At 44.0% G+C, this 27,957-nt stretch overlaps 2 protein-coding genes across 5 annotated transcripts; one reads left to right on the top strand and one right to left on the bottom strand.

The window, feature by feature from the left end:
• Positions 1 to 6,980: 6,980 nt before the first annotated feature.
• LOC133469511 (gastrula zinc finger protein XlCGF57.1-like) lies at positions 6,981 to 17,522 on the top strand. 3 transcript variants are annotated; one of them, XM_061756688.1, is made up of 3 exons: positions 6,981 to 7,330; positions 7,665 to 7,796; positions 14,445 to 17,522. In XM_061756688.1, the coding sequence occupies exons 2-3, from the start codon at positions 7,685 to 7,687 to the stop codon at positions 15,734 to 15,736; spliced, it is 1,404 nt and encodes a 467-aa protein (XP_061612672.1). In that variant the 5' UTR covers positions 6,981 to 7,330; positions 7,665 to 7,684; the 3' UTR covers positions 15,737 to 17,522. The 3 variants fall into 3 exon arrangements, with proteins under 3 accessions (XP_061612672.1, XP_061612674.1, XP_061612673.1); XM_061756690.1 differs by having other exon boundaries at positions 6,981 to 7,225; XM_061756689.1 differs by having other exon boundaries at positions 6,981 to 7,168.
• Positions 17,523 to 17,777: 255 nt separating this feature from the next.
• On the bottom strand, positions 17,778 to 27,736 carry LOC133469513 (gastrula zinc finger protein XlCGF57.1-like). Of its 2 annotated transcripts, XM_061756692.1 has the most exons (3): positions 27,282 to 27,730; positions 20,159 to 20,590; positions 17,778 to 18,609 (listed from the first exon to the last, which is right to left on the bottom strand). In XM_061756692.1, exons 1-3 carry the CDS (start codon positions 27,391 to 27,393, stop codon positions 18,461 to 18,463), a joined length of 693 nt encoding a protein of 230 aa, XP_061612676.1. In that variant the 5' UTR covers positions 27,394 to 27,730; the 3' UTR covers positions 17,778 to 18,460. The 2 variants fall into 2 exon arrangements, with proteins under 2 accessions (XP_061612676.1, XP_061612675.1); XM_061756691.1 differs by having other exon boundaries at positions 17,778 to 20,590; positions 27,282 to 27,736.
• Between the last annotated feature and the right edge of the window lie 221 nt (positions 27,737 to 27,957).

Genomic DNA, 27,957 nt, shown 5'->3' on the forward strand with positions numbered 1-27,957 from the left:
GTTCCAAATTTAGAGTAAACGTGCTCTGTTCAAAAAGTAATTTGTGAATTTTAAATTTGACATATTCCTTCCTCTCAGGGGGCAATCTTTTCAAGCAAGGAATCATGCTCGTCATAAAAAGCGTGTCCTCGCAGGTTGGTAGTGGAGGTGGAGGATTGGATTCCCACTCCTCCAAGAGCTGCATGAGATGTTCTTCAATGATTTCCTGATTGCCTCTGCTCCTTTGACGTTTCCTCCTTCCTGTATCAAATGGAAACAACAAAAAAAAAAAAGTGATACGAAGCAATTTGTAAAGTTCATATTTGTTAATTATATCAGTAATGCATTTTATTTTGGGTGCCTACAGCAGGGGTGTCTAGATGAGCATAGCACTGTATAATGCATACACAGGTACTATACTATACGATATATATATAAAATTCAATCAAGGTGTTTTGTTTACATACCCTCAGGCAGTCTTGTAGCAGCAGCAACAGCCTCCTTTTTCCCACCCTGACCATCCTTCACCTCATCTGGTGGATGAGGTTTATCTGTAAATATAAATAAATAGTGTGTGTGTGTGTGTGTGTGTTCAGCACTAGCACCGCTGTTACTCCGCAGTTTTCCATCTTACGCCAAAGAGTCCGTTTCTTCACTGTTGATTTATCACACAATGGCCAACGCAGATGGCCTGCTGCAAGTGTTTCAGCGTGAGTAAGAATTCTCGACGCTTTAATGATGATTAGTTACTTGTAATGTGTCGACACCGGATGCGAAGAGAACTTTAACCTCCTTGGCTCGGTAGGTAGGGGAGACCAAGCATCTCCCCCCAATTGTACTCAAACAGTCGAAAGCAGGGAGGCTGGGTGACTGCTCAATGGCGGTTTCCGTACCACAATAAGGATGATCCGTGACATTTGACAGCGCTGGTTTTTTTTATTTTTGTTGCTGTATGCATTTAAAAAAATTTCCCTCAGAGAGAATTTTTCAAGACCTGTTCCGAGTGAATTTTTGCCACAAACCGTGTGAGGAAAAAGGTTTTTCTCCAGTGTGTATTCTCACGCGATGTTTCAAAGCACCCTTACAAGAAAAGCTTTTCCCACACTGACATTTCCAGCATTTTTTTGTTCGCGTCTCATGCAATATCACCTTCAGACTCGCCATCGCCATCGTTGTGAAGAATGTGGGACGTTTTATTGTCACGATCTGATCGCGTAGTTAAGAAGCCGTCGGCTTTTGATCCTCCGAGGTGGTCTCCATCCGCTTCTCTTGTCACATGTTGACACCAGCTGCTGCTTGGAGACTCCTCCCCTCTGTGCTCCTCACTTTGACCATCTTCATCTTCACTCTTCAAAGGGACACCAATCGAAGGCAACATGGTGATAGGCTCCTCCTCCTCCTCCTCCTCCTTTTTGATGTGGGGGAGGTCAGACACCTCTTTTTTAATGGAAGTGGGGTCCAATTCCTTTTCCTCTTTAATGTGGGAGGACACTTCATCCTCCACTTCCTCTTTACAGGGAGGGGACGCTGGCTCCTGCCACTTAGGACGAACATCTTCACTGAAGTCTGCAAGACAAGATGGCAAAACGCTCATGCTTTCGGAAAATCCATTTTCACGTTGCGACTTCAATGTTGCGCATTATTGTTTATATTTACGTTTATCAGGAGAGCGACATGAGGCGACATTTATTAGAAATAATAAAAATGGGCAAGCCAACAAAAAAAGTGCATTAAAAACACAGGTATCAGTATACAATGGAGCCCTGCATACTCACGGTTTGGCATTTGGGAATTCAAAAGATTTTTTTTGTCAGACAAACAACAAACAACAAACAACAAAACAAGAAAAGATTAACAAGGCGCCAGGCCCAGAGCTTGTGTCCCCATCCTGCTTCAAAGTCTGCACGGACCAGCTCACGCCAGTCTTCACACAGATCTTCAAAAGATCTCTGGAACTGTGCGAGGCAGTATCCTGTTTCAAATGCTCCACGATCATCCCGGTCCCCAAGAAACCTTCAATCTCGGGTCTGAATTACACCACCTCATCTACACGCACCACCAGCACCGGGGGCCCCCCAAGGTTGTGTCCTCTCACCCCTGCTCTTCTCTCTAACTTACAATTCCATTGCAACATGCTGCCAATTTTTTTGTCTTAAGTTTCATTTCTGTCGGGCCAATTATACATTACTGGTAGTCTCTCCACGCTGCACTATTTGCATATCTGTTGTCGAGCAATGCTGGCCACTCATCTGACACTCATTTTCCCCAAACCATCCACGTAAACTGAGTAAAACTGTTCCACTTCGATCATGCAGCATCGCCCGCAACCCTTTCAGAGCTTCTGAAATGCTGCCTGGTGCCCACGGCCCCTGGGTCCACATCCTGTAATCATGAGGAGACTCCACCCGATCCGCATAGTGCACATTACAGAATGTTAGTCGTGTTCAATGTGACGTCATACGGCGCCAGCAAATAAACACAGGAATATTTGCTCAAACGGAAAGAAGTGAACAAACCTGCCCTGCGTGAGGCAACTCGAGGATTCTTGCAAAGAGCGTCCAGATGTTGACGTTGTCGCTCTTTTGGTCCACAAAGTTCCTCCTCGTATTCTTTTTTCCTCCTTTCACACATTTTCACACGATGCTCGCAATACTTTACGCCCACACTTGGCGATGTGTTGCTCACAAACGCGTTCGCGGCTAGCAAGCTAAAATAAACTAAGCTAGGCTAGGCTAGGCTAGGCTAGGCTAGGAGGAGGAGCTTCAAAGCGCACCGAGACGAGTTCAACCGGACACGATGATTGAACGAATGATGTTTTAGTCCCGCGACGGAGTGATGGACGTCCTGCGTCGAGGCTTCTGTCAAAATTGGCCAAGATTTTGGCGAAGCGGTTTTGTCCCCCCGCCTCGCTCGTCTGTCAGGCACAGATTGTATTGGGAGATACGACACGCCCATTTTTGGAGTTCCGCAAGAAACAACCAAAGACCAGGGATGCTGGAACATTTTCCTGCAGACGGTTGCGTAAAACGGCGTGCAATTACGACAAAGGAACTGGGACCTTTTTTTTTTTCAGGTGTTGTGTATGGACAAAACAGTAACACCTCATGAAAATCGGTTGAGAAATGAGCAAGTTAAGTGACTTCAGTGGCCACGCACTGCCTTCTAAAAGTAACGTCGACCTTTCCAACATGGCCGCCACGTCGGCACGTCGGTTAGCCGGGCTGCTGCAGCGCGCTGGCGTATCTATTGTGCATATCTTTGTCCTCGGGCGTCCGCTTCTTTATTTTTGGGCCGCCAACTGGGCACGTTTAGTGCATTGCTGCTGCCCGAACACTTCCTTTCCTCTTTCCTTCCAATATCTTTTTCAAATGAGAACCCACGACCTCCTAAATCAGTGAGTGTCCTCAACAGAGTTCCCTTTCTTTTGCATATGTTGCAATAGTACATGCTCGAGTGACTCTTCGACACCACAGAGCTCACAGCAGCCGTCATGATGTTTCCCAATGCAGCCCGCAAATCAAATGAACAAAAGCCGAAACACAATGCAGTAAACACATTCAAAGTCAGAGGACAAAGATGTTAAACATTTTCTTGATAACTCGAGAACCCGTTTACCACGTCTGCCATTTAAAAGTGATTATATAGCGGTTATACGGCAGTTATATTGATAAATATGATGCATAATCCGCCTTCTGCTTTTTGCGTCAAGCGCCTTCGGGTCTTCGTCTCTTTCCGACGCTGTGACGTCACACGAGCAAAACCTGCCTGGTAGGTTGATTGAAGACTCTAAATTGCCCGTAGGTGTGAATGTGAGAGTGAATGGTTGTTTGTTTATATGTGCCCCGCGATTGGCTGGCGACCGGTTCAGGGTGTACCCCGCCTCTCGCCCGAAGATAGCTGGGATGGGCTCCAGCACGCCCGTGACCCGCGTGAGGAGAAGCGGCTCAACGTAAAAAACAAAATGTCAAAAATCATAGCCATCCTCTACAAAATCATGATATACACTTCACTGTTTACTAATGCTTCCGTACTTGTCTTACGGTGTTGTGATATGGATACAGTGGAGCAAAAAGTATTTAGTATTTGTTAAAAAGATGAGAGAGGTCTGTAATTTTCATCATAGGTATACCTCACCTATAAGAGATCAAATGAGAGAGGAAAAAATATCCAGAAAATCACATTATCTGATTATTAAAGAATGGATTAGCAAATTATGGTGGAAAGTAAGTATTTGGTCCATAACGAATGTTCATCTGTATACTTTGAAAAACAGCCCCAAAGCATGATGTTTCCACCTCCATGCTTCACAGTAGGTACGGTGTTCTTTGGATGCAACTCAGCATTCTTTCTCCTCCAAACACGACAAGTTGAGTTTTTTACCAAAACGCTCTATTTTGGTTTCATCTGACCACATGACATTCTCCCAATCTTCTTCTGGATCAACCAAACGAAAAGGGCAAAGAATCTTGCTCGCAATTTTTCCAAAGAAGCCGTGCACGTTGTGTAAAACTGTTACACTCTGATCATGCAGCAATGCCCACAAATCTTCTGAAATACGGCCTACGACCCTGAATCCACGTAATCGTAAGGAAACGCCATCAAAGCCACATCGTACACATAAATGGATTGTGATTATTCGGCGTAGCACAATTCGAGGCTGCAAGTTGGAAACGGTGTACAGTGGTTGACATTGTGGCTCGTTCTCATCTTTTGGTCTGCAAACTTCCTCCTGGTATTCTGCCGTCGGTCTTGCGCACATTTTCAGACGATGATCACAACACTTTACGCTCCAGTTCGGAGGGATGAGAAAAAATCTGACATGTTTGTGAAAACGTTATATCAACATGAAGATTTGGACATTCTGGGTTGAACTCACTGTCTTCTTCTTTTCCTCATTCATCAACTCCTGGAAGTATTCTTTCCATCTAGCTAGCACACTCCTGGCACCAGTCAACATATTTCCATCTCTATCCTTAATCACCCTAAACTGCTGCACATCCTTCCCATCTCGATCCCTCTGTCTGGCCAGCCTGTATGGATCCTTTTCTCCTTCTTTAGTGTCCAACCTGCCATACATGTCATCATATGCGTCTTGTTTGACCTTTGCCACCTCTACCTTTGCCCTGTGTCGCATCTCAATGTATTCCTTTCGCCTCTCCTCGGTCCTCTCAGTGACCCACTTCTTCTTAGCTAACCTTTTTCCTTGTATGATTTCCTGTACTGTGAGGTTCCACCACCAAGTCTCCTCCTCTCCTTTCCTGCCAGAAGCTACACCAAGTACTCTCCTGCCTGCCTCTCTGATCACCTTGGCTGCAGTGGTCCAGTCTTCTGGAAGCTCCTCCTGTCCACCGAGAGCCTGTCTCACCTCTTCCCGAAAAGCTGCACAACACTCGTCCTGTCTTCTTCTCTGCCTTTGTCTTCCTAATCTTCCTCCCCACCACCAGAGTCATCTTACACACCACCATCCTGTGCTGTCTAGCCACACTCTCCCCTACCACAACCTTACAGTCGGTAACCTCCTTCAGATGACATCGTCTGCACAAGATGTAATCCACGTGCGTGCTTCTACCTCCGCTCTTGTAGGTCACCTTATGTTCCTGCTTCTTCTGGGGAAAAAAAAGTGTTCACTACAGCCACTTGCATCCTTGTTGCAAAGTCTACCACCATCTGTCCCTCCAAGTTCCTTTCCTGGATGCCGTACTTACCCATCACTTCTTCATCACCCCTATTACCTTCACCCACATGTCCATTACAATCTGCACCAATCACGACTCTCTCTCCGTCTGGGATGCTCAGAACTACTTCGTCGAGCTCCTTCCAGAATTTCTCTTTCACCTCTAGGTCACATCCCACCTGTGGGGCATAGCCACTAATCACATTACACACAACACCCTCAATTTCAAATTTCACCCTCATCACTCGATCTGATACTCTTTTTACCTCCAAGACATTCTGGGGTGAACTCACTGTACGTTAGTTAAAATAGCCAGGCACCAAAGCGGTAGCTGTTATTACTGTGAACAGGAGGAAACAATAGAACATGTAATTATGCATTGTAAGAGATATGAGACTGAAAAAAAGACCTCAGGAGAGAAACTTTGTGTTGAAACACGATAGACATTCTACAAAAGAATTAAGACAAAAGGTGTTGCAGGATATTATTTCAGAAACTAAGACCAAGCAACCTGATAGAGCGAGAATCGAGTTGTTTTTTTTTGCAGTTTTAAGAGTCAGCATATTCTGATCTACACTCCTTCCAAGTAGTTGGAGGAAACAATAACATTACACTCACACTTGATCTCTGCTGAGCGAAGTGTTGACCACAAACGCGTCTCTTCGTACGCAAGCTAAGCTCAACGAAGCTAAGCTAGGCCGGGAAGATTCAATGCGCACCGAGGCGACATCAACCAGACAGGAAAATTCAACAAATAACGTTTTAGTTCAGCGGAGTAGTGATAGACTAAGACGAGGATGCAGCACGTTCGCTACAAATTTGGTGCAGCACTTGGAAGTGTGCGTGTGTGGGTATGAAAACAAACAAAAAGTTGATCTGCAGCGCAGCGGGCCATGTACGGAAAACCCACTTGGACGAACTTCGTGTCACGCACGTGCGAAACGACGTAACACACAAAAAACACGTATAAAATAGGACTATATTTAGGATAAACGGTGTTGTCGATCCGGGTGTTAGCGACTTGAAGTTTCTCCAACTTCACTAACCCTAACCCTAACCATATGATTTCCTCATATTATTACATATACACAAATTCATGGATAATTACTTTTGAAATCAGAAGCCAGTAATAACTGTTTGTTCAACGACAGTATGAATCAATTTTATTTTAAAACAAAAAAAATTGCTTGCAATAGCTCGACATCTTTAAAAGTGAAGCCGATTTGCAATTTTGGTATTTTACCAAGCAACGCAGTCGATGCACACTCTCGCGGGCCACGTAAAATGACGTGGCGAGCCGGATCTGGCCCCCGGGCCAGCAGCTCTACGGGAACGACGACCTCTCCAACATGGCCGCCCGGAGGCACGTTGGTTAGCGGAGATGCTACCGCGCGCTGGTGTCTCTAGCTTTCATATCTCGGGACGACACCCGCCTCAGTTGTAACCACACGCGGTTCCATTTGCGGCGCTAACGATGTCCCGAATTTGTTCCGAACCTGCTGAATACTCGCCACTGTGAGCCCATTACTACTTTACTGGACATTCGCCCAATCTTCGCGTTCGGCTGAAGTCGTAAGTCGACTTCGGCGCGCGTTGAAAGTCCCCGGCCTAGCTTAGCTTAGCATGCTAACAAAGAGATGCGTTTCCGATCAATACTTCGCCAAGCAGCGATCAAGTGTGAGCGTAAACTATTCGTTTCCCGCCACCCGCTCGTCACGCGTGTGGACCAGAATATGTAATATTAAGAATTGAATTGGAAACAACACCAACCAGCTTTGTTTGTCCCCGATACTGAAATAATATCTCGTAGCTCTTTATTTTCTGGATCCTTTTTAACAATGTCGATCATTTTTTGAAAGCTTTTCTCTCCAGGGGTCACAAATTAGGAGTCTTCTTTCTGTCTACAGTGCACAATTACATTGTAAACTACAGTGTCCAAATCTTAATCTCGATCTAATTGTTACACATGTCCGATTTGCACTGGCTTCCCCCCCTCATCCCTCCCACCTAGAGCGTGAAGTGTTGTGGAAAATGTGTGCGAGGAGGACAGCAGAGTACAAGCAGCAACTTTGGAAACCCAACTCCCGTCAACTCCCGGACGCTGTTTTCAATGTGCGGCCTCAAACTGTGCTACACAGAGCAGGTTGGTTCACTTGTTCGGGAAATGCATTCTGATATTAATAACATGCCTCTGTTTATTTACGGGCACCGTGTCGCTGTTACATGGAATTACGGCGGCGACGATTAATCGGTAACATCGATAAAACACAATAATTGGAACTGCGTGCAACAAATTTCATCATCGATGTGTTGTGTTGCACGATTATTGCGTCAGTCACCCTCACTGTTGCGCTATTACTGCGTTAGCAGGCCAGCATGTCACGCAGTGCACACGGTTGTAACACCACAGAAGAAGAACTGTAATCCACAAAGTTTGCTCAAAAGGAAACAGAAGAGACGGGAGATGCGGATTCAAACATGGCTAAGTTACGCAAAAGAATTCGGCCTAAGCCTTCAAAAGTGTTCCACACGACACAACGCTTGAGCCTCGTCACCGCCAAAGCCCAAAGTACGTGTGCAATATATTTATATTACACAATATAAAGTGCTCCATAGTGCTCCACACTTTACTCAGTAGACTATGCATAAAATGGGCTTCTCTCCTTCTAATATATGCGCGCAATGCACCAAAAATACCCCAGACACCTATTTTCATGCTATTATGGGAATGCACACCAATTCAATGCTTTTGGTCTTCGAGTAACACAAAAACTCTCTTGGATTTTGAATTTCAGGGTTCCACTGTCCCCAAGACTTGTGCGACTTAAGCATAATCGACCTCCCTCATAAATATTCCCAATTGTTACTCGTCGCGTGAGCTACCGCGAAGAAAACAATTCTATGAAATTGGAAAATCAAACAAGCTATTAACATCAATCCGTGGCTAAATCTCATCGCAGAATATATTGCGTTCGAATAATTAGCATTTTATGCTGATCGGCTTTAATGTCATAATTCACCGAGCCAAACAATGACGTCATTGTTTGGCTCCGCAAAAGACATTTACTCTGCGTCACCATCGTGTACAGTATATTTTAATCCAAAAGCTGGTTTATTTTGAGCCTTGTCGTGTGTCTTTTGACGTTGTACAGGCAAAAAGTTAATTTAAAAAAAAAAAAACATGTCAGACTACAAGACGAATTCGGTCTTTCACGATTGCACTGTCAGACTACTGCAATAAGATCTTGTATTCCGATACCACCGCATCCCGTCTTTTACGATCACTGGGCTTTATCCTGGTCAACTCAAACGCGACCGGCTACAGTTGTTACCACGGCGACGACAACAACAGCGGATCGCATCGTGTGTATTGTAAGAACAAAATGGGGGTAAACGTGTGAAGTAATTTAATTACAATAAAGTAAAAAGTCGTTGTTGTTACCAAACCCATTTGTACGGTAACTTGAAAAATAACTACACAAACTATTACACTGAGGAACACAACATTTGTTGAGTTAGCTCTGACAGCTGCTTTTAACAAATCTTTGGGTACGGAATCCAAATCTGATCTCAGTTTTTCTCTATCGCGTCAAGTTTTTGAACAAAATGAGAACAAAGGAAATGTATACCTCTGTAAATAAAACACGAAGATGGAATAGTTACAAGCGTTGAACACTAAAAATACAGCATAAAACGAAAGAGAACTTACAACGGTATGCCCATGGGTACAAGGTTAAGAGAAAAGCCAGCACAAATCCTCTTAATTCCTATTATGCTAGCTTTCTGTTTGCAGATATTGATAGTACTGAGCTGCACACACCTCACCACACTCTCTCAATTGTGACTGCACAAACAAGTTGCCACGTAGCTGTCGACGAGTCCAGTCGTAATCAGCTGGCAAGTCTTACTACAGCTAACCAGTGGAATTTTGCGTATCTGGAAGGTAAGCTGTGGAGAAAAAAAAAACTTGATGGGCAAGAAAAAAATAAGCATGCCAAATTTCGTATTAATCAGCATAAAAATGTGTTTAACATCCATGTGTATAAATGTATGTGTACAAGAGTGAAAACAGCAAAATTGGTACCGTATTGTATTCATTAATTTTTGTTGGTGGGATGGGTATGATGGGAATTTTTGAAATACTTGTGTAGCGTATATTGGCGTTTGAATAAAACGTAATTTATTTAGGAAATAAATGGGTCGAAGCAGCGACGCCGGCGTTAGCGGAATTTGATGCGTAACGTTATAATCACGCTATATTGTCTCTCGTAAAGGGCACCAAGTCTCTTTTTTTTATGTGTAAAATGTAGGAAACGCGACAAACCTTCAATCAGTCTTATAATCTAAAAGTTGCCACACTTTATGAAATTCGAATCCTAGATTGCAGAGACTTCATTATTCAACTCAACACACACACAAAACACGACACGGGGTGGAATTTTATAGATTTTTTTTTTTTTTTTTTTATGAAATCTACGAGGGAGCTATAGGGGGAAACAGAGGGGTCTAACTCCAGAAAGAAATAACACTCAAGGTAAACAATAAGGGAAGATAGGACCGAGTGTTGCTGGACTGAAAATTAGTACAAAGTTGGAACTTTGTATGAAGCTAGTATTTTCCCCAACATTATAAGGCACTAATTTTGCACATTTTGGCAACGATTACGGTGTCCTACTCACGACCATAGATCCGTGGGACTTTGGATTGGTCTGTCTCGGGAAGCACGGAGGCAGGTTTGGTTGAAGAAAAAGGATGCACAAATGCGTGCGTGACCGGTACGGGATGCCGGTAGTTGCTTGCTGAGTCTCCGCCGACCGCTCGCGGCTAGGAAAAGTGATCGAAGCCACATGGCCGGCTACCTCGATTGAAAGCGCCGCCGGCTTGGTTGAGGCGGGCGCTCGCGCATGTGGTGGCACCAGAGGACAACGGAAAAGGAAGGGGGTTGGCTGAAGCCCCGGCAGCAGAGAAGCAGGATACAAGAGAAGAAAAAAAACAAGTGAGGAGAAGAAGAGGCGGGAGTCAAAGGTTAAATACTCAGGAGGACGGAGAGACTGGAGGAAGACCACACCCATCATCTTGAATTTACTCTACAGTTTTAACCCATAAAATGGCTTTAAAACTCCTATATTAATCAAACACACTCCCCACTTTGTACTCTTACTCATAGATCAACCATATAGAACGATTGTTTAAACTTTAGTCTTGGCAAATCAACTGCTTATGGTTCAATGCAACACTTCATGCTGTTTGGCTTCAAACCAAGACAAACAGTTCTCAAAATCTCACAGTTGCACCTGTAAAGATGACACACTGACACAGACATCAAGGAATACATTTGTAATATTTCTGCAGAGTTTGTGAACTATCAAAATTTTATCTTCAATTAAAGAAAACCCTGAATGGAAGTCCACGGGTTGCAGTAACTCTCAAACGCCAGTGGATGTCGCCCGTGTCCCAGCAATTGGTCCTATTAGAGAGAGAATCGCCCCAGCTTTCAGTTGCTCTGTCAGTTCAAACGAAGAAAAGGACTCTGATGACTGTAAACCAAGATTTTGAGGGGACCTGCAAATTAATTTAGGGTCCACTTGACATGCGCCAGGTGTCTTTTTAGTGGCCGTCTCGCACACCAGGGCGGCTTGGAAGACTGCAGCTTATCAAGTTGTGGGGGAGTTACTGTGGCACCTCAGGTTGGGGGAGCATGTCCGCTACACTTGTTTAAACAGCTTTTATAAGCGGACATCAGAAAGAATAGGTGCAATATTTGTAACAGTGGGAAACCCAATTTCACAAGCACCAAATCTAATCACTATAATGTCTTGCTTTATAGGAGAGCGTTGACAGACCAAGTTTAGAGTAATCCACCTATTGTGATACAGAAATTTCTGCGACATGACCCCAGTTCCATGCTTTGACGTCCTCCACGAGACATCTGGGGAAGCTCCTCAGACTCTTCAGCCCCTGATCAACGGATTGGTGTCTGCCATAACTGCAGACCCATGACAAACCTCATTGACACATCTTGAATGAGGCCGTGTTACGCAAAGCCAGACGAATGTGGAATAACATCCGGACAGCTGATGAACTTCGTAACCTCGGAGTGAACAACAGGCAATTCCGCCAAGGCCGCCTATCACCACTATGTGAAGTGGAAAATCCCCAAGGAGATTATATAGGATTCAGACAAACCACCACAGAACCACATTTCATATTTTTAAAGCATTTAGCTAGTAGAAATGTGCACGTTATGTTACTTTATAAATACAGTATTTGTGGACCCATTTGCACCTTATTTTTGAAATGTACTTCTTGGACTGTCTGCAGATTTACCTCTACCATTTTGAAATCGTTCAATTGTGAAAAATAAAAAACTGAAAATGAATGGTTCCTTCTTCACAAGTGCCACTCAGAAAACAAACATTTCCTTCCAGTTCATCAACATCAGTGCCCTATGTAACGCTTGTTCATGGATTGCATATTTAAAACAAGAAATTTGAAATTAATTGTAGTATTGAAGCACATTTTATTTAGGATATATGCAGAGTCAATTCTGTTATTCTAAGAGGTTTGTCTGGTATTCCGGCACTGGCTCGTGTCACTCCAATCTTGACCGGGCAGTGTCCTTCAGAAAGAATCTCACATTTAGATAACTGAAACCGGAGTGCCCGGAGAAAACCCACGCAGGCACGGGGAGAACATGCAAACTCCACACGGGCGGGGCCGGGGATTGAACCCCGGTCCTCAGAACTGTGATGCTGACGCTTGGGAAGTTGTGTTAAACATAAATCAAAACAGAATACAATGATTTGCAAATCATGTTCAACCTATATTTAATTGAATACACTACAAAGACAAGATATTTCATGTTCAAACTGATCAACTTGATTGTTTTTCGCAAATAATCATGAACTTAGAATTGTATGGCTGCAACACGTTCCAAAAAAGCTGGGACAGGTTGAGAAAGTTGAGGAATGCTCATCAAACACCTGTAAGTCCGTGAGAAAATAGTCTAACAGTTAAAGGACAATGTTCCTCAACGTACAATTGCAAGGAATTTAGGGATTTCATCATCTACGGGCCATAATATCATCAAAAGGTTCAGAGAATCTGGAGAGATTTTATGGGTGTAACACGTTCCAAAAAAGCTGGGACAGGTGGCAAAAAAAGACTGCGAAAGTTGAGGAATGCTCATCAAACACGTGTTTGGAACATCCCACAGGTGAACACGCTCATTGGGAACAAGGTGGGTGCCATGATTGCTTCCCTGAATGGCTCAGTCATTCACAAGCAAAGATGGGGGCGAGGGTCACCTCTTTGTGAACAAGTGCGTGAGAAAATAGTCCAACAGTAAGGACAATGTTCCTCAACGTACAATTGCAAGGAATTTAGGGATGGTGAGGTGTGCTGTAGGTGTGACAGACGAATTTAAGGTGGACGTGGGACTGCATCAGGGATCAGCCCTGAGCCCCTTCCTTTTTGCAGTGGTGATGAATAGGTTAACAAATGAGGTTAGACTGGAATCCCCGTGGACCATGATGTTTGCAGATGACATTGGGATCTGCAGTGAAAGCAGGGAGCAGCTGGAGAAACAGAAAGATGGAGGCATGTACTGGAAAGAAGAGGAATGAAGATTAGCCGAAGTAAAACGGAATATATGTGCACGAATGAGAGGGGTGGTGGGGGAAGAGTGAGGGTACAGGGAGAAGAGATAGCGAGGGTGGAGGACTTTAAATACTTGGGCTCAACCGTCCAGAGCAATGGTGAGTGTGGTCAGGAAGTGAAGAAATGGGCGGAGGAAGGTGTCAGGTGTGTTATGTGACAGAAGAGTCTCTGCTAGGATGAAGGGCAAAGTTTATAAAACAGTGGTGAGGCCAGCCGTGATGGACGGATTAGAGACAGTGGCACTGAAGAGACGACGGGAAGCAGAGCTGGAGGTGGCGGAAATGAAGATGTTGAGGTTCGCTCTCGGAGTGACCAGGTTGGATAAAATTAGAAATGAGCTCATGAGAGGGACGGCCGAGCTTCGATGTTTTGGAGACAAAGTTAGAGAGAGCAGACTTCAATGGTTTGGACACGTCCAGAGGAGAGAGAGTGAGTATATCGGTAGAAGGATGATGATGAGGATGGAGCTGCCAGGCAAGAGAGCGAGAGGAAGACCCAAGAGAAGGTTGATGGATGTCGTGACGGAAGACATGATGACAGTTGGTGTTGGAGAGGAGGATGCAGGAGATAGGCTCACATGGAAAAGGATGACGCGCTGTGGCGACACCCTAACGGGACGAGCCGAAAGGAATCATCATCTACGGTCCATAATATCATCAAAAGGTTCCGAGAATCTGGAGAAATCACTGCATGGAAGTTATTTATTATTTGCTAAAAACAATCAAGTTGATCAGTTTGAACATGAAATATCTTGTCTTTGTAGTGTATTCAATTAAATATAGGTCGAACAGGATTTGCAAATCATTGTATTCTGTTTTTATTTATGTTTAACACAACTTCCCAACTTCATTGGAATTGGGGTTGTAATATTACTATTTATTTTTGCATTTACTTCTGCTCACAGACACACACACACACACACACACACATATAGACAAGCCTTCTGACTTCCACTGTGGAAGTTTGGTGGAGCGGAGAACTAATCTCAATCTCATTTCTTTCCAAATAAATGTAACTCATCTGTCTCTCCTAATAACCTTATATATAAATATAAACTATAATGCAGAACATTAAAGTCACAAGATGAGAATTGACTTGAACAATCCATGTGTGTTTGTCTTGTGTCTTGCAGACATCAGTGAAGATCTTTGTCCTGAGCGCCAGGAGCCAGAGAACCATCACATTAAAGAGGAAGTAGAGGAGGAAGAGGTCCCCCACATCAAAGAGGAAGAGGAATCGCAGCCCCCTTACATGAAAAAAGAGGAGGAAGAGTGCCCCCACATCGAAGAGGAAGATGAGTCGCAGCCCCCTTACATGAAAAAAGAGGAGGAAGAGCACCCCCACATCAAAGAGGAAGAGGAGTTGCAGCCCACACACATGAAAAAAGAGGGCGACGAAGAGTGCCCCCTCATCAAAAAGGGAGAAAAGGAGGGTATCACCAAGTTTCCAACGACTGGTGTCTCTTTGAAGAGTGAAGATGAAGGTCAAAATGAGGAGCCTCCAAGCCGCGGCTCAAGTCAACACATGACAACCGAAGGTGATGGAGACCACTGTGGAGGATCACAAGCAGACGGCCTCTTAGCTCCACTATCAGATAATGACGACATGACGTCACACTCTTCTGACTATGATGATAATAAACAGTCTGAAGGTCATATGACTTGTCACACTGACAACAAACGATGGAAATGTTCTCAGTGTGGCAAAACCTTTGCTTGTAAGAGCAGCTTGAAACAACACATGAGAATACACACTGGAGAAAAACCTTTTACCTGCTCAGATTGTGGTCAAAGTTTCACTCGGAAGGGAGACTTAAAAATACACACAAGAACACACACTGGAGAGAAACCCTTTGCCTGCTCGGTTTGTGGTCAAAGGTTCACTCGGAAGGGAGACTTAAAAATACACACAAGAACCCACACTGGAGAGAAACCCTTTGCCTGCTCCGTTTGTGATGAAAGATTCTCCAGAAAGGGAAGCTTAAAAATACACACAAGAACCCACACTGGTGATAAACCTTTTGCATGCTCAGTTTGTAGTAAAACATTCTCATATATGGCAAACCTAAAAATACACACGAGAACGCACACTGGTGAGAAACCTTCTGCCTGCTCAGTTTGTGGTAAAAGATTCACTCAGAACAGTGATTTAAAAAAACACACAAGCACGCATACTGGAGAGAAACCTTTTGCCTGTTCAGTTTGCAGTAAAAGATTCACGCAGAGCAGTGACTTAAAAAAACACACAAGAACCCATACTGGAGAGAAACCTTTTGCCTGCTCAGTTTGCGGTCAAAGATTTCCCGTAAACGCAAGCTTAAAAAGACACACAAGAACCCACACTGGTGATAAAACTTTTGCCTGCGCCGTTTGTGGTCAAAGATTCTCTCATACAGATGGGGCGAAAACCCAAGTGTGCTGGTGAGAATCACAGTGATCAAGAGGCTATAAATGATTAATTTGATTAGCTTTTATTAACGGAATAATTTCAGAAAACCAACCAAGGATGAAGCCAACTGAAAAGGCATAGGGTGAATCCATGGCTTATTATGCCTACGCCCAGCATTAATTTGTTTAGTACCAAAATAATTAGAGATCATTTATATCAAACTAGTTTTTCAATGTGTTTCGTTCATTTTCCACAGTATTCAGAAGCTGTTGCGGGTTTTTTGTCGGAGCAGTAGAAAGTTGTATCATCAGCAAATAAAACACATTTGAGTACTTTGGAGACTGCAGATATCGTCACTATAGAATAAGAATAATGTAGGGCTTAATACAGAGCCTTGGGGAACCCAATAAGTGACTTTTAATTGTTTGGATTTTTGTGTTGTTAAATTGCACGTATAGATTAAGAGCATCCAAAGAATGTTTCATCCACTTATGTGCCAACCCTCTTATACCATATCCTTCTAATTTTTCCATTAATATACTATGATCAAGAGTGTCAACGTTTTTAGCTGTATAAAAAAAAATAACACCAAATTCTTTATCTATACTCGTAGATATCCCTCCCACAAATTCCATTACTGCCATTGAGGTTGGTGCTTTTCGCTCTAAAGCTTTATTAATTTTCACTTAGAAGATTGTGTTTCTTGATAAATATGTCAAATCTTTGTGAATAAAAATGATTACGAACAGTGGAAGTAAAGATGTTGGGTTATAGTTAGCAAATTGATGTTTTACTCCACTTCTATAGACAGGAATTGCTTTGGCTTAAAAAATAGCGGTTTGAAAAGAGATTATAGATGTCTATGAATTGTTGAAATATGTTGTCTATAATACTTTTTAATGGTGCCCTATCAATATCAAATCAATCAGTGGTTTTGGGAGTTTTTACAATAGCTAGTATTTGATCATTTACAGCATTAATCAACATAGACGATGTTTTTTTTAATACACTATATTTCTTGGCCCTGGAATTTCTGCTGCTAGGTCACATTCAGTATGGACAAAGAAGTTGTTAAATTCATGACATTTTTTCAGACAACAACACTTTTATCTTTTATAAAATCTTCTGCAGCATGGTGATGACTGGTTAGCACATCCGCCTCACAGTTTTGAGGACCCGGGTTCAAATCCGGCATACACAAATCATCATCAGCATAGCTGCGACCCCAGTGAGCATAAGCGATGTAGAAAATGAATAAAATATTCTGGATATTACTTTTTTTTTGGAACCGTTTTTTGATGACACTGTTTAATACCCTCCAGATTTCTTCTATATTGCTCTTGTTTTGTCCCAGTAGTGTGTGATAATGTTCTTTCTTACTTGTTCTTATCATATGTACTCATTTATCTGTACATTTTGTACTTCATTTCAGCATCTTTTGTCTTTAACTATCAATGTTTTATGTAAAGTATTTTTCGTTTTGCACGCATCTTGTATCCCTTTCATAATACTGTACATGGCTTTTCAAAACAACAACTGTTTCCCGGTAACTTTTTTAAAATTGTGACCGTTAATGTTATAATTATTATATTCGTTGCGTTTAACATATTTTTTTCAAGAGTTAAACATTTCTCTGCATTTTCTCTGGTGTCCCATTCATAATGACATTACAATTATATTGAATTTATTCAGGTAGTCTTTAATTTGAGTGAAATCTTTATACAGGCTGCTACTATTTAATTGTATGACAGAGAATGCATTTCCCATTTTTGTTTATTTGTATAATATGAAAAGTAAATAGCATCATACAGATTTACAAAAATCTACATTCTTGTATTCTAACTCACATGTATCTTCACGTTATCTTTTGTATTTTCTAAAAGCCTCCCGTGGACAAGTGTTGAGAATTAGCACTGCTACCAAAATACTTCAATCAATGCATGCGTTTTTGTCCAATTTTTTTTTTTTAGTCATCTCAATATCAAATAACCAAATGGAATAGACCGGAAAGAAACTTTTGTTGGTAAACTGTAATGTGTAGATGCGATTCTTAATAAAGTCAACCTCTTCAAACAGGTTTTGTGTATCAAATCCAAATTTCTTTAATCCATTCAAAAGCCTCCAAAAACAAAATGCTGGCAACACAAAGCAAAAAATGGCCCAAGTGGAAAAACTGCTATGGTGGGGCACTGGTACGTCAAGGTAGCGCTGTACTTGGATGACTTGGGCTCTTGGGCCTGTACCCTCCACAACAAGGACCGTCTTGGATCATGTCACTATAACCAGTCGAAGTTCTAGGGAAGTGGAGCTGCAGCCTGTGAACGCGTGCTTTTCTCTCGTAAACAGAATCCAATGATTTGCAAATCATGTTCAACCTGATCAACTTGATTGTTTTCAGCAAATAATCATTAACGTAAAATTTTATGGCCGCAACACGTTCCAAAAAAGCTGGGACAGGGTCATGTTTACCACTCTGTTACACATCACCTTTTCTTTGAACAACATTCAATAAACGTTTGGGAACTGATTATTAATTATGTCATTAATATACATTTTATGAAGTACAATATTCTCGAGTGCTATTTTTTTTTTACTAATTAATATACATACACATTGCAACAATGTTTTTATTCTTGTAATAAACCTCATGTTAGGTCAACTAGAACCCACCGGGCAGGTTTGTTATGGCGCTGCCACCTGCGTTAGCCAAGACAGTTAATGTAACGGCAAAATACACACAGACGATCGCTAGAGCGTGAACTATGATGCAGCGTCCTCGTCTTCCAGCTTGCCTCGTCCATGCAGCCAGTCGCTCCGCCGACGCACCGTCCAGTCTTTAGCTTGCCTCCCCCGTCCCCTGCAGCTTGCTAGGCTACATAGCGTTTTGGTGCCTGCTTGCGAGCCGGATCCTATTAAAAGTATGGGAACATAACTCAAGTAATCCTCGAATGAACGTCCTCCCCCGAGCACCGGTGACAACCACCACACGTTTTTCCCTAGTGTGTTGAATTGTGTGTTTTTAAGTGTCCCCTCTAAGTGACTCTTTTTAGCCTGTCACTATCAAATCTATTAAAAATTGATTATCCATATAGCTATTTGGAGTAATCGCCATTTTATTCTCATTTATGGGAGATGAACTTCTATCCTTACATTGCATATGTTGGTACTGCGTGTGTGGTTTCAATTTGAGACAACAAAAATAGCCTTTGCTAAATGGGTAGCATTCACAATTAGCATTAGTGTGCTAACGATTACCGTTATAGGGGGGGGGAACAAAACGCCACATTTCACTCATAGATCATGGTATAGGTATATTACACATCTAATAGTGTCGTAAAAATCACAGCGGCTGCTCTGTCGTTTCAGTTTTTTACTAGTCCAACAGTGCGTCCATCTCAACAAAAGACCGTGTGGCAAACATGGACAGTGGCCAAATAGTTCCGGGCGAAGCAAATATGCTTTTAAAATTTGTATTGCCTTGAGGCAGCAATTTTTGTGGTCGACTTGGCCAATTTCATTCAATTTCACAGCCCTAGAATATTTAAATGACAAACAGAGCAGACAAATGATTTCGCTCCAGTGTCGGTTCTTGTGTGATGTTAAGTTTTATGCTCCCCTTTTCACAGAACCGCCGTCCTTATCATTGCTAAGGGGCACTTGACAAAACACAAGAACCCACATTTACCTGCTCAGTTTGTGGTTAAAGAGTCTCTGATAAGTTAAGAGACTCTTTGATCACAAACTGAGCAGGAAATAGTTTCTCTCCAGTATGGGTTCTTGTGTGACGCTTTAAGCTTCCCTTCTCAGAGAATCTTTGACCACAAACTGAGCAGACAAATGGTTTCTCTCCAGTGTGGGTTCTTGTGTGTGTTTTTAAGCTTCCCTTTACGGAGAATTTTTGATCACAAACTGAGCAGGAAAACGGTTTCTCTCCAGTGTGGGTTCGTGTGTGACGTTTTAAGGTTCCCTTCTGAGAGAATCTTTGACCACAAACTGAGCAGGCAAATGGTTTCTCTCCTGTGTGTGTTCTTGTGTGTGTTTTTAAGCTTCCCTTATCAGAGAATCTTTGCTCACAAACTGAGCAGGTAAAGGGTTTCTCTCCGGTGTGTGTTCTTGTGTGACGTTTTAAGATTCTATTCCTAGAAAATCGTTGACCACAAACTGAGCAGACAAATGGTTTCTCTCCAGTGTGGGTTCTTGTGTGTGTTTTTAAGCTTCCCTTCTCAGAGAATCTTTGACCACAAACTGAGCAGGCGAATGGTTTCTCTCCTGTGTGGGTTCTTGTGTGTATTTTTAAGTTTCCCTTAAGAGAGAATCTTTGATCACAAACAGAGCAGGCATAAGGTTTCTCTCCAGTGTGTGTTCTCATGTGTCGTTTCAAACTGCTCTTATAAGGAAAAGTCTTCCCACACTGAGCACACTTCCATTGTTTGTTGTCAGTGTGACATGTCATATCACCTTCAGACTCTTCCTCATCAGTGTGAGGAGAGTGTGACGTCATGTCGTCACTGTCTGATAGTGGAGCTAAGAGGCCGTCTGCTTGTGATCCTCCACAGTGGTCTTCATCCCCTTCTCTTGTCATGTGTTGACTTGAGCTGCTGCACGGAGGCGCCGCACCTCTGTTGTCCTCACTTTGACCTTCATCTTCACTCTTTAAAGGAACACCAGTCAATGGAACCTTGATGATTTCCTCCTGCTCTTCTTCTTTAATGTGTAGGGACCCTCCCTCTTCCTCTTTGATGTGATTAACTTCTTCATCCTCCTCTTCCTCTTTAATGTGAGCATAGTCCTCCTCCTCCTCTTTAATGTGGTAAACCTCTTCGTCCGCCACTTCCTCTTTAATGTGAGGGGACTCAGCCTGCTGCTCTGGATGAAGGTTTTCACTGACGTCTGGAAGACACAAGAAGACACACATGGGTCGAATCTCATTTATTTCCAACCTACTTGATCCCAGATGCTGTTTACATGTTAGTGCCTCCCACCAGAGAGCCCATCGAGGAGATGACGAACAGAGGCCTGGTTAGCTCGCTGACCCGTTAGATTACGGGCTAGCGAACGTAATAAAAAGTTAACACGAGGTGGCACAATAACTGAGGTGTGAGAAAATCATTGTTTGTAAATATTTCTCTGATCACTCTAAATAAATATGTTGGCCTTTATAGTTTTATGCATCTCATTTTTTTTACCCACTTGCCAAATTTCAAAAGTGGGTCCAGCATTAAGCCGAGGTATCGGACCTCTGAAACTTGCGCTGTGTTCATTATTTATTGTTTAATCCAGTTTGATCCCGGTGTGACTTTGTTTTTTTGTTTTTTTTTAGGAAAACCAGTGTTTTGTTTACATTTAGCGTCAAGCATGAGTTTTCAAGCGATCGTGCTATTTCCTCCAGATATAATAGCCGTTGTGTGACCGCCGTAGCGGTTTTACCATGGGCATACAGACGTGTATCCTCCGCATACATTTTTTGTGAATTCCTCAACTGATTCAACAAAATCCTTATTAAATGCGTGCGCAACTTTCACTTTGTGTGATTATGACATTCCCTATTTTTAGTTAACGAACATATTTCTTCGAAATATATTTTGCTTTCAGCAAACTATTAATTTGCTTTCCATGTCAAAAAGCTATTACCTTTTGCTTCAGTTATCATTGTAATGTAATATGCGGCCTTTGTTGTGCACATCTCTTAAATTCCTCGGTTTCTAAGCCCCCTTTTTTTATATAACGATAGCAGCATTTGTTTCACTCTGAAAAGATTTTCAGAGCAAGATCTCTGTTTCATGAGTTGTCTGATTTGTGTATTAATCCATGGAAGGAATAACTTCCTTTTTGTGTTTTTTTTTAAAATTTTTTAATGTGCTTGTACACCGACTTATCAATAGCAAATTTATTTATATAGCGTATTTCATACACAAGGTAACTGTGCTTTACATGATTAAAAGCATTTAAAAACAAAAAAAAACAGCTTATAAACATTGAAAACAAAGAGAAAAAAAAATAAAAATACAATTAAAACAGCGTACAGTGCAAGAAATATTTTAAAGTGGAAATGCTTTAAAAAGCATTGGGGGGGGGGGGGGGGGGGGGTTAACCTGGACTTCAAAACATGCACACTTGGGGCTGACGTCACTTCTGTTGGCAACTTCTTCCATTTGTGTGCAGCATAATAGCTAAATGCTGCTTCACCATGTTTGCTTTGGACTCTACGCTCCACTCTTTGACCTGAGTCTGTCGATCTCAGAACCCAACTGGGTTTATATCCCATTCGCATTTCATTCATGTATTCAGGACCTAAACCGTGTAGTGATTTATAGACCAGTAGCAGAACTTTAAAGTCTATTCTAAAGCTGAATGGGAGCCAGTGTAGAGACTTTAGTATTGGAATAACATCCTCTGATTTCTTTATTCGGTCAGAACCCAAGCTGCAGCTGTTTAATGCTCTTTTGGGGGAGTCCAGTCAGAAGACCATTACAATAGTCAAGTCTACTTGAGATAAAAGCATGGATGAGCTTCAGATGGTAGAAGGCAGTTTTATGAGTTGATTTGATACGACTGTTGAAGGTCAGGTCGGAATCTATCAGACCACCAAGGTTTCAGACTTGGTCTTCGGTTTTTAAAGAGACTTGACTCCAGGTGTTTATTAACAGCAATCCTCTTAAATGCCAAAAACAATTCTCAGTTTTGTTATGGTTTAATTGAAGAACATTTTGGCTCATCCAGATATTCATCTGTTTTAGACATTGACGCTACACCTCAATTGAACTGGAGTCATCTGGAGACACTGCTACAAATAACTGTGTGTCATCTGCATAGCTATGATAGTCAAAATCAAAGTTCTGAAGAATTTGAGGTTTAATGCGAAGACGGAAGTAGGCAGGGGCGTACGCGACACAACAAGCTTACGTCACCGATGCGTGGACGCAGAAGTGAAGCATTCGATGGAGGAGCGGGAAGACAGCAGTTGCAAAATGCGATGCCCAAATCAGAAGTGCGAAAAACCAAAACAAAAAAATGGCAAAAGTGTGGTAGCATTTCATAGTAAAACGCAAGGCGAGCACTCGTTCACTATAACACAGACCTTTCTCTCCGCCGAGTATGACACCGCGTCGTGGTACCACAGAGACCAAGGTGAAGTTAACATAGCGCAAATCAGTGAGCTAAAGGTTAGTCTACTTGACTAACATAACGTTAGCGCTGCGGGCTGGGGAGTCTCTCTTTTAATTATGAGTACCGTCGAATGTGTGGCTTTTTGGTTTTTTTTTAACCGTGACAAGGACAGTATAACGCAACCATAACGGTAGCTCCAGTGTGCTTTTTGCTCAGTCTAGTCACTGTGTGACATGTGGCCATCTGATGATCTGTGATGATGTGGCAAAATTTTGAGTCCAGTAGGTGAAAAACGTGGCAAATGTGTCCAGAGAGAAATAAGAATAAAAAGGCTCATCATCGTGCCCCCAAACAGAGGAGGTGAAGGGAATATTTTTCTCTCGAGGTTTCTTCATTTTAATTGAAACAAATGGAACACTTCCAGGCGGCACGGTGAGCGACTGGTTAGCACATCTGCCTCACAGTTCTGAGGACAGGGGTTCAATCTCCGGCCCCGCCTGTGTGGAGTTTGCATGTTCTCCCCTTGCCTGCGAGGGTTTTCTCCGGGTACTCCGGTTTCCTCCCACATCACAAAAACATGCATGGTAGGTTCATTGAAGACTGAAAACTGCCCTGAGGTGATGTGAATACAAATAGTTGTTTGTAACTTTATGTGTGCCCTGCGATTGGCTGGCGACCAGTTCAGGGTCCTCTCGCCCAGAGTTAGCGGGGATATGCTCCAGCACGCTCGCGACCCTGGTGAGGATAAGCGCTACAGAAAATTAATGGATGAGTGAACACTTCCAAAACTTGATGACAGAGCTTCTCACCCTATCTCTAAGGGAGAGCCCGGACGCCCTGCGGAGGAAACTCATTTCAGCCGCTTGTATCCGGGATCTTGTTCTTTCGGTCACGAGCCACAGCTCGTGACCATAGGTGAGGGTAGGAACGTAGATCGACCGGTAAATCGAGAGCTTCGCCTTTCGGCTGAGCTCCTTCTTTACCACAACGGATCGATACAGAGTCCGCATCACTGCAGACGCCGCACCGATCCGCCTGTCGATCTCCCGTTCCATTCTTCCCTCACTCGTGAACAAGACCCCAAGATACTTGAACTCCTCCACTTGAGGCAGGATCTCATCCCCGACCCGGAGAGGGCACTCCACCCTTTTCCGACTGAGTACCATGGTCTCAGATTTGGAGGTGCTGATTCTCATCCCAGCCGCTTCACAGTCAGCTGCGAACTGCTCCAGAGAGAGTTGGAGGTCACGGCTTGATGAAGCCAATAGAACCACACCATCTGCAAAAAGCAGAGATGCAATAATGAGGCCACCAAACCAGACCCCCTCTTCGCCTCGGGTGCACCTAGAAATTCTGTCCATAAAAATTATGAACACAATCGGTGACAAAGGGCAGCCTCGGCGGAGTCCAACGCTCACCGGAAATGAGTCCGACTTACTGCCGGATATGCGGACCAAACTCTGACTCCGGTCGTACAGGGACCGAACAGCCCGTATCAGGGGGTTCAGTACACCATACTCCCGAAGCACCCCCCACAGGACCCCCCGAGGGACACGGTCGAACACCTTCTCCAAGTCCACAAAACACATTAAGACTGGTTGGGCGAACTCCCATGCACCCTCGAGGACCCTGCTAAGAGTGCAGAGCTGGTCCACTGTTCCACGGCCAGGACGAAAACCATACTGCTCCTCCTGAATCTGAGATTCAACTTCCCGACGGACCCTCCTCTCCAGCACCCCTGAACAGACCTTACCAAGGAGGCTGAGGAGTGTGATCCCCCTGTAGTTGGAACACACCCTCCAGTCCCCCTTCTTAAAAAGGGGGCCCACCACCCCAGTCTGCCAATCCAGAGGCACTGTCCCCGACGTCCACGCGATGTTGCAGAGGCGTGTCAACCAGGACAGCCCCACAACATCCAGAGCCTTGAGGAACTCCGGGCGAATCTCACCCCCGGGGCCTTGCCACCGAGGAGCTTTTTAACCACCTCGGCGACCTCAACCCCAGAGATAGGAGAGCCCGCCTCAGAGAACCCAGACTCTGCTTCCTCATGGGAAGGCGTGTTGGTGGAATTGAGGAGGTCTTCAAAGTATTCTCCCCACCGGCTCACAACGTCCCGAGTCTAGGTCAGCAGTGCCCCATCCCCACTATACACAGTGTTGATGGTGCACTGCTTCCCCCTCCTGAGACACCGGATGGTGGACCAGAATTTCATAGAAGTCGTCCGGAAGGCTTTCTCCATGGGCTCACCGAACTCCTCCCATGCCCGAGTTTTTGCCTCAGCGACCACCAAAGCTGCATTCCGCTTGGCCAGCCGGTACCTATCAGCTGCCTCAGGAGTCCCACAGGCCAAAAAGGCCCGATAGGTCTCCTTCTTCGGCTTGATGGCATCCCTCACCGTTGTTGTCCACCAACGGGTTCGGGGATTGCCGCCACGACAGGCACAGACCACAGCTCCGGTCGGCCGCCTCAGCAATGGAGGCGCGGAACATGGTCCACACAGACTCGATGTCCCCCGCCTCCCCCGGAACATGAGCAAAGTTCTGTCGGAGGTGGGAGTTGAAACTCCTTCTGACAAGGGATTCCGCCAGACGTTCCCAGCAGACCCTCACAATACGTTTGGGCCTGCCACGTCGGACCGGCATCTTCCCCCACCATCGGAGCCAACTCACCACCAGGTGGTGATCAGTCGACAGCTCCGCCCCTCTCTTCACTCAAGTGTCCAAGACGTGCGGCCGCAAGTCCGATGACACGACCACAAAGTCGATCATCGAACTGCGACCTAGGGTGTCCTGGTGGCAAGTGCACGTGTGGACACCCTTATGCTTGAACATGGTGTTCGTTATGGAAAATCTGTGACGAGCACAGAAGTCCAATGACAGAACATCGCTTGGGTTCTGATCTCCCCATCACGCCCTTCCAGGTCTCACTGTCATTGCCCACGTGAGCATTGAAGTCCCCCAGCAGAACGATGGTGTCCCCATCTGGAGCGCTCTCCAGTACCCCCTCCAAGGACTCCAAAAAGGGTGGGTACTCTGAACTGCTGTTTGGTGCATCGGCACAAACAACAGTCAGGACCCGTCCCCCCACCCAAAGGCGGAGGGAGGCTACCCTCTCGTCCACCAGGGTGAACCCCAACGTACAAGCGCCGACCTGGGGAGCAATAAGTATACCCACACCTGCTGTGCACCTCTCACCGTGGGCAACTCCAGAGTGGAAGAGAGTCCAACCCCTCTCGAGAGGACTGGTACCAGAGCTCAAGCTGTGCGTGGAGGCGAGTCCGACTATATCTAGTCAAAACTTCTCGACCTCACACACCGGCTCGGGCTCCTTCCCTGCCAGAGAGGAGACATTCCAGGTCCCTAGAGCCAGCTGGACAAAGACGGGTTCCAAAAAATTCCAACATTTGCTAAGAAAATGCTGAGCTTGTTTGGCTCTACATACTTGTGCGAGAAGATGTTCTCAGTTATGAACATGAACAAGAACCGCGTGAGGACAAGACTAAGTGACTCTCGCCTGCGTGACATCTTGCGCATCAATACCGCTGCGTTTGAGCCAGACCTGGCCTGTTTACTGCAGTCGAAAGACCAGTATCACCTTTCACATTAATGCAGGTAAAAAAATAAAACAATTTACAATCGCAATTCCAATGAGGTTTAGACGTTGTGTTAAACATAAATAAAAACAGAATACAATGATTTGCAAATCATGTTCAACCTATATTTAATTGCATACACTACAAAGACGCGGCACGGTGGGCGACTGGTTAGAGCGTCTGCCTCACAGTTCTGAGGACCGGGGTTCCATCTGGACTGCTTGTATAAGAGTGGTAAAACGGTAGATTTTAGATCCAGTCCAATCCCATCCCATACTCGTATTTTTTTTTTTTGCTGACATTGCTGTGCGTGTTCTTGACTAGCGGGCTATTGTTCGGTCTATAAGACAGCTGCACTGCTGTACTAGCTAGCGTGTACTCATGGAAAATGACTGGCTCTGATGAACGGAAGGTTGTCGTCGTCTGTGTTTTTTGACCCCGGTCAACCGCTGGGTACCCACCACCACAAATAGATTCCGGTCCTGCGGAAAACACTCTTATATCATTTTGATTACTCCATATTGTCTTCATATTTTTGGTTAATTTTCCTCCTTAATCGCTGATTATATGACCAAAATGTGATTTTCGTTTTTGCTTGCTCTTCAGTAAGGGGTGACGACTTGTACCTTTTCCTCTCTTTGCACAGATTCCCTGGATGAGCACTTTAGAAACTAAATGGATGATTCGGACGCTCTTAAAAATGACAAACGACAAATGAACCTTTCTTCAAGAAATGGAAATCGTCAACGCTTCACGAGGTTTCCATTGGCCGTCACTGTGACAAATAGTTCGGACGATTCCATTCCAATACGAACACGGGAATCTTTTTTTTTTTTTAACAATCGAACGCAGTACGAGTTAATAAGAGTGAAGAGTCCCAACCTGCTCTGTGCAACACAACGCGAGGTTGCTTGCAAACGGCGTCCTGAAGTCGACTTTGTCGCTCGTCCTCCACTTTCGTTGCGGGAAGCTCCTCCACGCGCTTTGCAAACATTTTCACACTTCGGTCTCGAATTTGCGATGTGCTGCTCGCAAACGCGTCTCTTTGTTAGCGAGCAAAGCTAAACTAAACTAAGCTAAGCTAAGCTAAGCTAAGCTAACTAGGCCGAAAAGCGTCAACCTGCACCACCAAAACGAGTTTATCCGGACACGATGATTCAAATGATGTTTTAGTCCTTTAAAGTGGCGATGAACGAACTGCGTCGAGCTTTTACTGCGTTCCCTACTAATTACGGAAGAATGAATTCGTGGGGCGCGTTCGGCGGCGCTAGCAAAATTCGCACTGAAGTCGATCTGGAGCGGAAGTTGCTGGCGACGAGGGAAAGCGCATGCGCGGACGCAGGAGCTCGGATTTGACAGTTTGTTGCGATCATTACAAACTGAGTTTATGATAAAAGATGCTGACAAAACGAGATAAAGAAAAAAAAAGACTCAACTCGAGGTTCGTTTGCGTTTGCGTGACGACACTCACAGATATGTCAGAATCAGAATCATTTTTAGTTTACATTTATTTTCAATATGCGTGCTTGTTTTCATGCGCTTGACTGACTCAACTTTA

Source organism: Phyllopteryx taeniolatus, chromosome 19 (assembly GCF_024500385.1).
Source record: "Phyllopteryx taeniolatus isolate TA_2022b chromosome 19, UOR_Ptae_1.2, whole genome shotgun sequence".
Lineage (NCBI taxonomy): Eukaryota > Metazoa > Chordata > Actinopteri > Syngnathiformes > Syngnathidae > Phyllopteryx > Phyllopteryx taeniolatus.

Bases quoted from the DNA above. Each gene is read 5' to 3' on its own strand.
- LOC133469511 (XM_061756688.1), top strand. From the start codon at position 7,685: ATGTGTGCGAGGAGGACAGCAGAGTACAAGCAGCAACTTTGGAAACCC. The intron at 7,797-14,444 runs GTTGGTTCACTT...TGTGTCTTGCAG, and splicing joins AACTGTGCTACACAGAGCAG to ACATCAGTGAAGATCTTTGT.
- LOC133469513 (XM_061756691.1), bottom strand. From the start codon at position 27,393: ATGTTTGCAAAGCGCGTGGAGGAGCTTCCCGCAACGAAAGTGGAGGAC. The intron at 20,591-27,281 runs GTTGGGACTCTT...TGTGTCTTCCAG, and splicing joins CGTTGTGTTGCACAGAGCAG to ACGTCAGTGAAAACCTTCAT.